General features: G+C 42.7%; 2 protein-coding genes across 5 annotated transcripts in view; one reads left to right on the forward strand and one right to left on the reverse strand.

Annotated features, from left to right (window-relative positions):
• The window catches only part of plch2a (phospholipase C, eta 2a), a 130,452-nt gene extending 122,411 nt beyond the window's left edge, over window positions 1-8,041 (reverse strand). For 3 of the 4 annotated variants that reach the window (XM_079741430.1, XM_079741429.1, XM_079741427.1), the window contains exon 1: window positions 4,782-4,952. The gene's annotated coding sequence lies outside the window, so the exon portion shown is untranslated. Of the gene's footprint in view, window positions 1-4,781; window positions 4,953-7,919 lie in introns of those variants that run through there. The other variant, XM_079741428.1, reaches the window with a different exon arrangement.
• A 939-nt stretch (window positions 8,042-8,980) lies between these two features.
• pex10 (peroxisomal biogenesis factor 10) lies at window positions 8,981-12,042 on the forward strand. Its single transcript, XM_079742175.1, has 6 exons — window positions 8,981-9,255; window positions 9,378-9,458; window positions 9,644-10,062; window positions 10,166-10,338; window positions 10,955-11,099; window positions 11,671-12,042. The coding sequence occupies exons 1-6, from the start codon at window positions 9,144-9,146 to the stop codon at window positions 11,737-11,739; spliced, it is 999 nt and encodes a 332-aa protein (XP_079598301.1). The 5' UTR covers window positions 8,981-9,143; the 3' UTR covers window positions 11,740-12,042.
• Window positions 12,043-14,940: the final 2,898 nt, after the last annotated feature.

Genomic DNA, 14,940 nt, shown 5'->3' on the forward strand with positions numbered 1-14,940 from the left:
TGCCTATATGTGTGTTTTATGCATGTATGTGTATGTGCGCATGTGTATGGGTGCGTGTGCATGTGCGTGTGTGTATGTGTGTGTGCGTGTGTGTGTGTGTGTGTGTGTGTGTGTGTGTGTGTGTGTGTGTGTGTGTGTGTGTGTGTGTGTGTGTGTGTGTGTGTGTGTGTGTGTGTGTGTGTGTGTGTGTGTGTTCTGGGCTCCAGGGCATGTTGAGAACTGTTTCGTGAAATGCTGTTGACGGGACCTGGGGGGGTCGAGGTGTTGGGAAGAGGGTGTGTGTGTGTGGGGGGGTGGGGTGCTGTCTGCAGGCCCTGGCATGTTCCTCCCGCTCCCATCAAACAAAAAAACCCAAGCAGGACCACCTGGACACAGGGAGAGCCACAGAGCCAACACGTTCAACTGCCGCATCGTGTGTTGTGTGAGTCTAGTGTGAGGTCCCTATGAGGTTACCCCCAGGTAAATGACCAGCGACGGGACAGTCTGGATGTATAGGGTCAACCAGGATGCTCTGGGTTTGAACCCAAACACTTGCAGCCTAACCTGTGGGAATTCTTGAGCAGATACCCAACGTCTATCACTCAGAGATGGCTAGTTCCCATCAGATGAAAGAATCTGCCACATGGTAGTGATAGGGATAATAGTGCATGCAATAGTGCATGCGTATGGGAAAGTGTAGGCGCATGGGAGTATGAGTGGACTTGTGTGTGCATGAGCACTGAGCAGCGCTCCACCCGTCATCGATCTCAGCAGGCAGTTACGATGACGCACACAATGCCCAGACCTCACCTTTGCCTCCAATTCCCCTCTATTCATTGTTTCCTTCCTTCTTCCTTCACTTTATTTCTTTAACACCTTTTCTTTCGTCATATCTTTCTCTCTTGCCTTATTTCTGCCTTTTATTTCTTTCCTTCTACACTTGTTTATTTCTGTTTGCTACACTTCTTTCACTTGTTCACTTTCTTTCTGCCTTTCTTTATATGTATTTTGTTCTGTCATTTTCTCCCAATCTTTCTTTCTGTCTTCCTGCCCTCTTTCCCTCACTCTATCCTTCTTTCTACTGTTCTACATATTGTTATTTCTTTTCACCTTTTGTTATTTTCTTTCTGTTTTATTTGGTTCCACCTTTCTCTCTTTCCTTCTTTCCACAGAAATCCTGCCTCATTGTCTGAGCTGCCAAACCCAGGAAGCCTCATCCCTGTCAACATGATCTCACCCCTACCTGCTGGCACAATGACAGCAGAAGATGTCCTAACATACATGCATTCTCTCTCTTCTATCCAAACGTGAAATTATCAGCTTAAAGGCGGCTTTCGCCCAGTCGCCCGTTTCTCCTGGTTCAGCTTTCTTGTTCATTTCACTAAGGCAACACACCTTGCGCTTCATTGACTGCCAACTGTGGCCTCAACCAATCGCTGAGGGCGGCTGGTGTACCCTCTGTCTTTTGTCCAATACACTCTAGTCCCTCGCAGAAACCTCGGGCTAAATGTGTTCTTAAGCAGCCGGGAAAAGCACCTGAGCTGGCATCCAAACAAAGCCCACCAAACAGTTGTTGCAGTACCTTTGCCTATGGTTTCAACATTTGAGTGTTTAGGTACTATTTGAAAAGACTAGGGGTAATTGCAGGGAGAATAAGTTCATCAAATTTCGGTAATATGTTGACAAAGTTCTTCAACGTGTAATTACTGATTCTTAAAGTGGACCTTTAAGAAAGTTCACCATTTTGTAATATAAGAGAGTAATGCATCAGTACTGCATGTTTGTGCAGCCTGCAACATCAACTCTATTTATTACGAAATAAACATTTCTGGGGGATTTAAGTTCTCATTGTTATGTCCTCAAAATGTTCTGCCAATTTGAGCCGACAACTAACAAAACAGTACTCTCATATTTCAGAAAATATCAGTGTGGGACCGTTCCCCTCTAACCGTCGACCCCGGGTGTGGGGCCTTCAGCAGAGTGAACCTCCCACCAACACATTCCAGCCTGCACCGTTTGAAGGCCTACATCCAAACAGGGAACTTTCTAATTAACCCCCCAGGCCGCTCATTATCAATTGTCCCTGCTTCAACAGTTTCGTACAACGCACCACTGTTTTTCCCCCACCTCAAGAATAATTACAATTGCGTCAATAATAACAAAGTCAAAGTCGAATATAATAAAAAGCCGGTAGTATAAACATGTGAAGGTTGCTGTGCTCTATTTGAACTGCCTGGGTTTAAGAGCCGCTCAAGCATTGGTTAGGCACCTCTAAACCTCTTAGAGAAGTCCTTCTTCGATCAGAGAGACCCCCGGGGGGCTCGATAGAGACCATCATGGACACGATGAGGGACTCTTGTGGAGCTGCGTTCTCACAGAGCCAGCGGAATCACCAGCAGCCGTTTGTTTTCCTCTGCATTAAAGTGTCATTTTATATGACGCCTGAGATGCAAGAGACACTAGAGTAATAAAAAGATGACGCAAAATGAAACAAATTGAAATCACAACGCTAAATTGAATTAATCTATTATTTTATGTGCTCTGGGAGCTGCTGCCTGTTTGGCCTGTATATTATGGTGATATAACATGACTGGTATTCTGGCATGGCTTTAAAGTGTGGTCCCCCATTTGACAGTTGATCAGATTCAATCATCATTTGATTGTCTACTTATTTTTATTTTGACAATCAGGAAGCCAACACAATCATAAAAGCTGGAAATTTAATTGGATGGGAATAGGCAATTTCAAGCCAGAAATAGTTTAATCAAAGTGAAGCCAGTCAAAATTAAATTGCAGCCCCGTTATACCATAAGAGTCCAAAAGAGATTGCAAGGAAGATCTTTTTAAAAAATGGCCTGCTATCTTGTTATCCTGGCATCTGATTTGAGCGAATGTACTAAGTGGGCTGACTGACCGAGCACCGACAGCTCCGTGAAGACTCCTAAACAACAGTCTGTCTCTACCTGCCTCTGCGTGCTGGCATGTGTGCGATGCCCCTGACATTTGACAGGGAGGTTTGAGTGTTTCCCCACTGTAACAAAGAAACACTGTATTGTGCTCCCCAGAGATATATGCCTTGAAAATAGCCTACTGCAATAACAATGTGTTTTCTTTTGGTTCAGTAACCAGCATATTGCAGTAACAGGCCGATGCTCAAAGGGAAAGGCCCAACACATTGCGTCGCCCTGCCCACCTATGAGAGCTCTGGCCCAAAGTCAGCCACGCCGTGACATCCACCACTGGTTGCTACTTCGGTTTCATCAGGCTCCCTTCAACTCAAATCCATTTGATTCCACATTGCTGTACAGTCTACATGGCAAACCTGAAGCTTCAGCTGAGCTCAATCGATTTTCTATCATTCAACTTTTAATGTCTCAAAGCATCCTAACTTTGTTGATTTTGGCATACAAAGTGTAAACTCAACATTTAGCTGCGGAAAAGTGTGGGTGATAAATTACTAATGTTTGATTACGCCCCATGGTGTTTTCTTTGGAATATTATAATGGTCCCCGATGTCCACCACAATATATACTTGTACTCATCCTTGAGCAAGAAGCTTAAAGCTAACCTGCTCCTTAATGACGAAAATTACATTCACTGCAAGTCACATTGGATAAAGGAGTCTTCTTAATGACTAAATACTTAATTACATTGAAAACACATAGTTATTAACAACATTGCACACAACCATTACTGTTGTTTTCTTGCACCAATTATTCATATATAACTATAATTTGAGCCATCAACATACTGTAACCACCTTAACCAGTTTCTGGGCACTTTATCTGGAGCACAGGTGTTACCGGTACAACCAACAGTGGGTCTAGGTTTACCTCTCAGTAAAGGTAAACAAAAGGTACAATCCAGGTGATCCTAGCTATTATGGTGGACAACAATGACAGCAGGGGATCTCAGAGTGCACACATAGCCTGAGAAACCTAGGAGAGGGCTGATGCAGTAGAATTTATATTTTATAAATATGTCTTGGAAAACGTTGTTGCAGCATCAAAAGTTGCAGCATCAAAATCTCTTCTTAGTCACAGCCCTTACATATTCACACCTTTTCATGAGCAGTGGCGTCTTTTAAATCACCATTGGACTCACTAAAGCAGACATTGTGGACGCTGCGTATAAATATCTCCTGAAGCATATGAACCCTGACAATGACAACAAGCGTCTTTCTGTTAGAGCTGGGTCGCCGGCCATCATGAGGTGCTTTATTGCTCGCGAAGTGCCAGGTTTCATTGCCTTGAAAAAATCCCCCCCCTCGCTGTCACCGCTCCGAAAGGGGCCTGAAAACCTACACCGCCTCATCCAGCGCAGAGCACTCTGCCTCTTAGAAACCGGCTTTCCCTAACACCACGCTGAACTCCCTGGTCTCTCCTGGGCCCGCCCCCTGCTTGAGAAACAGAAGCTCCCAGACTCTCACTTTAGACCAACAGTTCGCTTGGTTGTTTGTTTTCTTCCCCAGAGTGATACAAATCACACACAAACGCCTAAACATCCAGAAATCACACTGCAATAGTGCAACGGGCATGAGGCAACCGATGGAAAGAAGAGTTTCTTCAAGGGTCAGCGAAGAGAGAGAAATATGGATAAAGTAACCCTTGAACAAGGAGAGGGAGAAACCCAGCCAGCTGAAAACGCAGACAAAGGTGTGAGCAAGGCGTGTAGTAGGGCATCCTAGGAAGAGAGGGGATAAGTATTCCCAGAGGAAGGAGAGAGCGGGGAATGCCACATAAGAGGGAGGGAGGGAGGGATAGATGCAGCTCAGAGACAACTTAATTAAACTTCATTCTTACCCCTCACAGCGTATGTTGGAAGTGAGCTAGAACCAGCAGAATATACCTTAGAAGGCTCCTTTGAAACATAAGTTTATATACTGTGTGTATATATATATAGGTGTCTCTTGTCCCCTCTCCCATGGACTTGCATCACACACAGACTTCAACCAACACAGCGCCTCACTGTGACCGACCAACTGACGGTCAGACTGACGGAATGACTGAATGGCCTGGGTGAGTAGGCAGTGAGCCGTCATAGGGAAGGGCTTTGTCCCACAGTGGGCGTGTTCTCTCTCTCTCTCTCTCTCTCTCTCTCTCTCTCTCTCTCTCTCTCTCTCTCTCTCTCTCTCTCTCTCTCTCTCTCTTATGAGAAGAAAGGGACATGTGAGGGCGAATCCCTACTGTTGCTCTTTGAAAGGGAGGGATCAGAAAGAGTAATTACAAAAGAAAAAGGGGGGTAAGAAGGGCGAGAGGTAGCAGACTTTGAGGAGGCTGTGGCTAGGTGAAGGCTGGGTGGGCGTACCTGGAAAGGTGGGATTGGCTCTGCTGAAACAGCCACTATTGATTCAGAGTTTCAAAATGGGGCAAAACTGTCAGGCGGCACTAATGGGTTTAGCAAACCTGCCCAGGTGTGTTTACACTACAACATGTAGCAAAGCGGTGATACATGCTGGTTACCTCATGCTACACATGAGGTAACCAACTGGACATGTTCTTTGATAAGTTGAATCCCAAATACCGCTTTTTCTGGAGAGTGACTAATGCCCTTCAATGTGACCTGACCCATGGGCAAGGCATAATTTTATCCAGTAATATAGCAGGTCATCCAGAGCGATTTACAGTCAATTCAGATGCGTCATTAAGGGCTAAGGCATCTTTCTCAAGGATGCCTACAGGTATTCTGCAGACCTCCAATGATCCAACACAGTAGCTTTGGGCTCGGAGTCTAGCACTCTTACCACTACTCTACTCTATACCTGCGATGATCCTTAATAATAAAAAAAGAACATACTTTTATGACATGTGAATACCCACAAAACTGAAAATCTGTATTTAGACAAAGCAATGAAATACTTGAGAAGCGCTGAACTGCAATACTTTGGTGTGGGTGATTTGTGCAGGGAAACTAAATTAAGTGTGTGAGGCAATTTGAGACACTGTTCCAGCAGGCCAACCCTGATGGTGAATGTCACAAATAGAAAAAAGAGGTGGCAGAAGTACCTTTCTTGTAAGAGCGAGGCCTCTGCCTGACTCTCTACGGAGAGAATAGAGCAGCCTGTCTGCATCATAAGGCAGAGGGAAGAGTTTATGAAAAGTTTATGCTGGCGTTATATGAAATGCTCGACAGGGGAGGATGAAATCCCTAAAAGACAAACAACAAACAACAAAGTTTGGTGGCTACAGAGGGATTTTCCAGCTATTTTGAACCAAGACACAATGAATAGTTCATGCGGTCCAGAATATATAGTTCTAATGGGAGCCCATAGCTACTTTCATTTGAAGACCACAATGTATTACAAAAGATAATTAGGCTCTTTTGGGTTAGGGTCAAAAGACTGTTGTTACGCGAAAAGGCTGTTATTACCCTAGCACATAATAATGGTTATAGGTTGTTCTATCAAAGAAACATAAAATAAAAAAATATTTAAAAAAAGAACATGTCATCCGTGCAAAAGGTAATTTGTCCTTAAAGCAAATTGAGCCAAACAAACCCAAATTATGTATTCAATCTAGGATGGTAACATTATATAAAATATATTTGATTATCTCTCAGTGGTATTATTTGACACAAAGTGACTAAGGACGAGGCTTGTGGAAATAATGATGAGTTTTGGTGCATGAATAATGAGCAATAGGTCACCTTCAAGACAATTTAAGCAGTACAAACTTTTGTTTGTGTTAGTACAACACTCACACACATACAAACACAAACACACAAACACAATTTCATCATGCATGCCATGTCGCGTTATATTTTTGCAGTCTTTGTGTCTACCGGCGTTTGTTTTTGTATTTTGGGGAAAAAGAAATAAAGAGATTGAAGAGATGTCTGTGTGTGCATGTGTGTGTGTGTTTGTGTGTGCGCGTGTTTTTGGTTTTGCGCATAATGTTTGAAGTTTCTTTTATTATTACAAAGCAAAGGGGAGGAGGGTATGATGGCTATGGAGTGTGAAATGTCTGTGTATGTGTGTGTTGGATTTAGACTGCATGTGGTGTCTTCTAGTGTGTTTTTGTTTGTATGTATTTGTGCATGTGTCAGATTTAGACTGGATATGGTGTCTTTGAGTGGGTGTTTTTGAATGTGTGCATGTTTGTGTCTTTGAGTGTGTGTGTTGTGTTTAGACTGTGTGTGCCAGACAGTGTGTCAGTGTGTCGGATCCTTGCTGTGAGTCAGCCCCACCGCATCCGAAACAGACGTCCTCTGAAGTCTGTACACATCTCAATCTCTTCATCAGGTGTTCCTCCTCCACACTTCCTTTCCACACAGCCTGCTTGTGTATTTGTGTGTAGTGGCAGGAGTGTTAGTGATTATGTGTGTGTGTGTGTGTGTGTGTGTGTGTGTGTGTGTGTGTGTGTGTGTTTGTATGTGTGTGTGTGTGTGTGTGTGTGTGTGTGTGTGTGTGCGTGTGCGTGCAGTCTATATATGCACCTATCGGGAAAATGTTGTTTCCTGATAGGTTTCTAAATCATGCTACAATAGGCCACAAAGAGCAAAGCAAAGTGTGTGTGTGTGTGTGTGTGTGTGTGTGTGTGTGTGAGTGAGTGTGTGCATGTGTGTGTGTGTATGTGTGTGTGTGTGTGTGTGTGTGTGTGTGTGTGCGTCTGTGTGTGTATGCAGGTCTGTGTATGTGTGTAAATTGTGCCTCTTAAAAGACCCGTTAACCTACCCACGCAAAGTCAACAACAGCTCCTGTGAGTGCAGTATCACCTCAGCGCTATATCTGCCCTATTTGCTTTCCACGGCCAAAACTTGTACAATAGGAAATCTAGCTGCTTGTGACCCAACATCCACACGCACACACCCGCACACACGCAAACACACATAGACAGACACACAACACAACATACACAACATACACACACACATACACACAAACACACACGTGTCCCTGCATAGAACAGCAGAGGTACAGGTGGAGGCGGTTGGGAACTTACCTCAGACACAAGCAAATCCCCTCCCAGACTCTCTCACTCTCTCTCTTTGTGATTGGTGGAGAGGGCTTTATATCCTGGTGGGACTAATGTTTCAGAAAACTGCCAGACCTGCACCATCTCCCTCTGGCTCACACGGCGTAGGTGAACTGATTTGGAGAGAGAGAAGAAGAAGGGAGGAAGTCCTGCCCTCTCCCTTCTCCTCCTCCTCCTCTCACAACGCACGGACAAAGTTCACTTCCTTGTTAAGACGTGTTGGGAACGCTATTGCTAACGGCATATTAAGGCAATAAAACAATGGCTGAGGTTAGTGTTTAGGAGGAGAGGTTGTGCTGCAGTGTACCAAGCTAAGTTAGGGAGCAGCAGTAATGACACAAAATAACTGGTTCTGCAACTTTTTTTAGGCAGATTAAGGCCGGAATGAAAGGATGTACAAATCCTTGATTCAAGCTTCCAGATGAGCACAACTTACCTGTTTGACCTTTTGTAACCATGAACAATGTAATGGACATTCTGAGGAAAAGGTCTTGACTTCGGCAATTATTTCAGAAGTCAATATGCAATTTAGGGCAAATTAATATTTTTATCTTAACCAGAAGATTGCTTTTGTTTTACCAACATGTGATTAAAACAAATTATAAAAAGTAAAATAATGATGTATAAATAGAAAAATTAAAGCAATCTTTACGGTATTTGCAACCTGTTGCTAAATGTGCGGTTATGAAAGATGAGCATGTTATGAGAAAGCACATTCCGTATTCAGAAATTTGAATATCATATGCAGAACTTATTCTGTAATATATTGTAATATATTGTAATATATTGCATGTCATTTTACATCTTTTTTTACATGGTGTCTTTGCCATGATTGCATTCATAAATATAGACACTCTAAAATGAAAAGCGCAGAATATAGTAAGAGGTCGACCAACTGTAAACAGTTCTGCAATACAGGAATCACGCTGCAGCTGGGATTTTCTATTGCTTCCGGACACTAGTTGGCGCTGTAGGTGTACAGTGATTGTTCAATAGAAGAAGAAACGCTGTGTTTTCCGGACTAACTTGTTTAGCATGGTTGAAGTTTACTTTCTCCAACTGTCACTCAGTTCTCAAGAAGATCGTATTTCTCAGACATTAATGCCTGTTGGACATCATTGCATTCGTATTACCATGCATGCTTTTTTGCGGTCAATCACCGAAACAAGGAGCAGCTAATGTTAATTCATTATGCCTCTCGTCCCTGCAAACCAAGCTCAGCTCATACGCTCCAGTCAAAAGGACGAATATTACCAAACCTTTCTTAGAAACAACGCAAACGAGGCTTTTCAAACCGTTGCTGGTAAGAATGATAGCATGACTATCTTTTCATTTTAAGGAATATCGCTTATTTTTAGATCAAACGCTTGGGCAATTCAGTTTTCAATCGATAAATTCAATTGATGTTTACGGTTTATATGTTAGGATCCAAGAGATGGCTCGACTGGAGAAAGGAGATAGAGCTGCTGTCGGACCTTGCCTACTTTGGTTTATCCACCTTTTCAGGTAGGGACAATACTGCTTTGACAATAGCACTTTCCGAGTGAAATGCGTTCTTTAAAATCCAATTACATGAATTGTATTTTTGATAAACCAAATAATGTTGAACTCTTTAGCAAGCCTGTTTCCTGTCATAACACATCTCATAACCATTACCCTCAATTTGAAATGTCAACACAATTTTCATCCAGGCTACCAAACCCTGGGAGAAGAGTACGTCAACATCATCCAACTTGATCCCACTAAACGCAAGATTCCCTCGCGGGCCAGACGCACCGCCCTGATTCTTTGCCACACCTTCGTACCCTACCTCCTGGACAAACTCCTGGTGTGTCTGGAGAATGAGCTGCAGGCCGACGAGGACGACCACCGACGAGAGAGAGGGAGGCGACGGCAAGGTCCCGAAAGCTGGTGGAGCCCTGGGTACCAGCTGAGGGAGTGGGTGAGGCGGGCTGTGGGCCTGCTGTCTGTGCCCCAGAGGAAGGCCTGCGTACCGGCTGTGTTTGCCGTCCAGCAGGGTCTGGCGCTGCTGCGTAGGTTCCATGCTGCTCTGTTCTACCTCACCGGCACCTTCTACCACCTGTCCAAAAGGACAGCCGGTGTGAGCTATGTGAGTTGAAGTTTGGTGTGGTAGTTAAGCGAATTGCGTATGATGTGTATATACCTGGATTATGGGCCTGATGTTCTTTGGATAATATGCTGTCATCTCCTAGCTGCGTGTGATGGGGGTGGGCGAGGACGACCAGGCAGTCCGGAACAGCTACAGGCTCCTGGGGGCCGTGTCCCTGCTCCAGCTGGCCATCACCCTCACCCTGCAGTTCAACAACTACAGGCACCGACAGAGAGCCAGACAGGAGTGGAAGCTCTACCGCAGTCTGGAACCCAGGTAGGGCTGGAGTATAGGAACATTGGACATGGACCGCCACTGTCGTGCTTGTTGTATAAAATGATAATAATAACATTGATGAGGATAATAAATAACAATAGTAGATTATATTCAAAAGGACCTTCTCAGACTGAAGTGCACTGTACAGTTGGGTACCACAGATGAAAAAATACACGCAATCAACATTACATTTGCACTAACATGGGGCATGTAGAGTTTGACAAAATCGGCAGGCAGGCTACTCTTGTCCATTTTTCCATTTTAGAATGTTTGGAAAATGTTAAAATGTAAAATGTTTATTGTATTTTCGTGAATATACCATTCTGGACATACAATATTAAACAGTATTCAGTCTATCTTACTATTGATTGAGTATTGAGTCCCAAACTATGAGTGTTGGTCAATCCAGAAAAGCAATTCTGGTAATGCTGGTGACCTGGATGGAGCTTGTTGACCTGTATTGGGTCATTCGCTTGAGTATTGACACACATGATTAATGTTCCCCATATTCTCTGCGGTATGATTCTTTTAAGTTCATCAAGGCCTGCGACCTACTAGGAAATCCATGATGAAATGAGTACATACTTAATGAGGTACTTGTTCTGTTGTGCTCAAGCTGCAGTCCCCAGCGTGTGGGAGCTCCACCTGCCCGCACGGCTGCCAAGTGCATCCTCTGCCTGGAGGCCAGGAGGCACACCACCTCAACACCCTGCGGACACCTCTTCTGCTGGGAGTGCATCACTGAGTGGTGCAACACCAAGGTAAACATTCATCAGTTAAAAGTAGGGTAGGCCTTTTATTTAAGAAGCATTGTTTGTCGTATTTATGAAGTCCTCTTCACATCCCGACAGCAATCAATAAATACCATGCTTTGACCAAAACTTGGATTTGACTCCTGCAGAGTGTCTTTGGAGGGAGGCCTTAATGAATTAAGTCATTCATTTACCAGGTTATTAATAAGGAGAGATAAAGGCGATGTAAACCCTCCCCCATAAAGCTGACAATTTGTATTCAGTCCTTAAGGAGACACTTTTATCTAAAGTGACCTACAGTTGACTGACAAATGTCATTTGGGAGAAGCTAGGGGTTAGGCTTCTTGTTCAAAAGTATACGGTGGACATTGGGGTTCAAACTGAGGACCTTTCGGCTGGTAGTCAAACATCATCCCCATAAATAATAGTGGGGATAATTTTACAAATTAGTAAAAGTTTATATTTCATACAGAAAAGCAACAAAGTAATATTCCTTTAAAATGTCATTAATTAAACTAAAGGTGACTCTTTTTGCACTATATATAAATCTAACTGGGACTTTTCCATTTTGAATTTACAGGCTGAGTGCCCCCTTTGCAGAGAGAAGTTCCCTCCACACCGGCTGATCTATCTCAGGAACTATGATTAGGTGGAAATGAATAAACGCTGAAAACGGTTCGTCCAAAAGGATTTATTTTGGACTACTTTGATGAGCTCTGATGTAAATATGAAGATTCTGTTTATGAATAAGAAGCTGCTCACTGGACCATTGCTTCAGACCTTACAAGTTGACAATGCATGCCCCTTTACTGATTAAATGTTAATTATCAAAACCACTCTATTAGGGTGTCCTCAAAAGTATTGGATTGTATCAGTCTGTCATTAATTTTAGTACTTTTAATCAAAGTAACCTGAACTGGTAAATAACGTGTGGAATAAATTGTTTATCCTGTTGGGTTCATTGTTATTATACATCCATGGTTTGGACCTCACGTCTCGTTCACTGTGTCCAGTCCTGACCATTGTTCAAAGATTTTTCTTATTGATAACTTAACTAGCACTGTACAATTTAATAAGAAATGTCATGAAGGAAGTTGAAACACGAAAACTGTACGTTAAAATAAAAACTATTTTGAGAACCTGGCAGTAGTAAAAGCTATTTGCTATGCTATCTAGCTAGCTGGCCATGAAATAGCTCTATAGAATAACCCTGAGGTTATTTAATATTTCGCTGCTACGGTCATTTCTATGTTGAGCTATCAATTAAACTCAATGTGATACTATTGGCAAAGAGTAGATAAGCTAATATTGGAGCTGGTTAACATTATTTTTGTATTTGATATATAGTCATTTAACAGGCTTTTTTCTAAACCTTTAGAAAACCTTTAGATTATTATTGTAGTGGATTCAGTCCTTTTGAATAATGATGTTAAGCATTATAGTGAGATAATTACCAGATTTATCCTACTAGGTGTACTGAAAACCATAACATCCTCTGACAGGTTAAACGACCAGCTGGGCAAAGTTTGAAGAGCAATCAACGACGCAGATGGTTACTGGGCTAGGATTTTGCATGTAACCTTCGAAGACCTAAGTCCAACTGTTTAGTTATATTCTATATCTTGGACCAGATGGCAAACATCATTGTGTATTTTTTTTACCAATAAATGTAATGATAAAAGTTTTTAATTTCGTTTTCGGAAGGTCAGGGAAAAAATGTAGACTCGTAAGGGACATAAAAGACGATTTATACAGAGGTTTTTTAAGACTCAGTTGAGTAACTCCTCTGTCTCCTATCTTCTGACAACCAGACTACTTTCAGGTCTGCCTCTGAAGCGCTTGCCAGCAGAAATCTCAAACAAATCTAATATAGGAATTAAGGTAAGCCTACATTCACTTTGGACGGTAGAAAAGTGTCACTCCAACAATTTCACTGGGTATAGTAAGCTTTGTGAAACAGTTAAAAAGTTGAATTTAGCTTAATCTATGTAAAAGCAGGGAAATCAACACAAACCTCTACGAGGACAACACACCAGTCTAAACTGGCAAAAATATCTTCCCATCTCTAAATGTCTCCAGACTGATTTCCTTATCGTTCTCCTTTAAAGCTTGTTCATGCAACCAAGACCTATCTCCCTCAGGCTTGTTTTGAAACTGTTCTGCCATGTTCAACTGCTTGTACTTGATCTAGGCCTGGAAAACAGCCTTTAACAGACCTCGACATAGTGCACAGAATGTTCCTGTCAAACAATTCCTCTTAAAATCGCAATCAACAAACGTTTTATGGCCCGGTAACCTTCCGTTGTGTTTTGTTTCAATAACGGAGATAGAAAACAGCAACTGTACATGACATTAAATTAACAATACAATCATATAGTTTATTTAAAGGGATGATATTATGCCACCAGGTGTGAGTGTGTTTAGCCATGACTAGCCGTTAATATGCTGGATAGATCTGTCTACAAGCTTACCCAGTGGACTGTGGCAAATGTTTCTTTTATCCGTCGTACATCTGGTGGACAGTCCCTCTTGTGATGGCACTAATTCACAGGGAAAGGCAGATTTTCAAACGGCTAGTAATGGCTTATCACACTCACACCCGCTGGCATAATATCACCTCTTTAGTATCATCACGATTTGAACATGAAATATGAAGTGTAAGGTGTAAAATAAGACCGATATTGTGAAGATGACAGCTTGGTTCAAACTGTTGCAATCCTTACAGAATGACACAAAGAGCTGGAAGAGTACAGGAAGAATAAAGATGGTATTACAGGGAGAATAATGTTGGCATTACATTTTCAACTGTACACGGCCCAGAGAATCTTGATCCAGAAGGTGTGGGAGAAGGTGTTTCGTACAATGGAACACCTCACATCTTCAGGTTGAGGGATTGTTTCACAGCCAAGTCCAGTATCTGGTACAGTCTTTAACCACCACAGACTTAGTGTGCATCAACAAGTCTAATGCTTTGTTGAAAATGGGGGCCCAGAAATACCATTCACTACGCAGCCCTTCCAGGAAGGGGGATTTTCAGTAGTAAAAGGTTTCATACATACCAAGCAAACAAAGCAGCACATATATGGAACAATTCCCAGGGATTAACTGGTCAAAGAAACAAATGTGTGTCTTTCAGTATGTCAAGAGGCCTCGGAAAGAAAGATCAACTCACAGACAGAACCTGAAAGTGACGGTCATCTGACTAATGATATTAGCAGACAACTGGTGAAAGCTCCTAATATCCCGAGAGTCATGTATTCTCTGTTGAGCTAGTGAGGTAATGTCGAAGTACTCAAGTAATCCGCAGGTCGACTCCCTTTGACCTTTTCTTAGCTCCGTGGTAGCTAACCTTTCCAATGAGTCAAATGGCTCCTGAAATAGGTTTGAAATGGAGATATTCTTCCAAACATCTGAGATCGTTTTTAACACCGTAAGCCTAACATTGAGGTTTGCTGGGGGTTTTACTGAAACAATTTCCAGTTGTTCATAGGTCTTGAGAATATCAATGGGACCCTCATAATAGGCACCCTTTAGTGTTACTAAAATGTTCTTATCCACTTATCTCTCAAACCCCCGAAAGGCCTACAAGGGCATCTGACCCCAAACCTGGGAACCACTGACTTAGGCTCTATAGAGCGAAAGCATGCTCGAGACAACATAAGTTTAGTTTCTCTTATGACTTCCCATCATTCCATAGCTTTGACTTCCATTGTAGCCATAGCTGTGTATGTGTATGTGTGTGTGTGTGTGTGTGTGCGTGTGTGTGCGCGCGTGTGTGCGCGTGTGTGCGTGCGTGCGTGTGCGTGCGTGTGTGTGTGTGTGTATGTGTGTGTGTGTGTGTGTGTGCGTG

This window comes from Pollachius pollachius (assembly GCF_949987615.1).
Source record: "Pollachius pollachius genome assembly, chromosome: 8".
Classification (NCBI taxonomy): domain Eukaryota; kingdom Metazoa; phylum Chordata; class Actinopteri; order Gadiformes; family Gadidae; genus Pollachius; species Pollachius pollachius.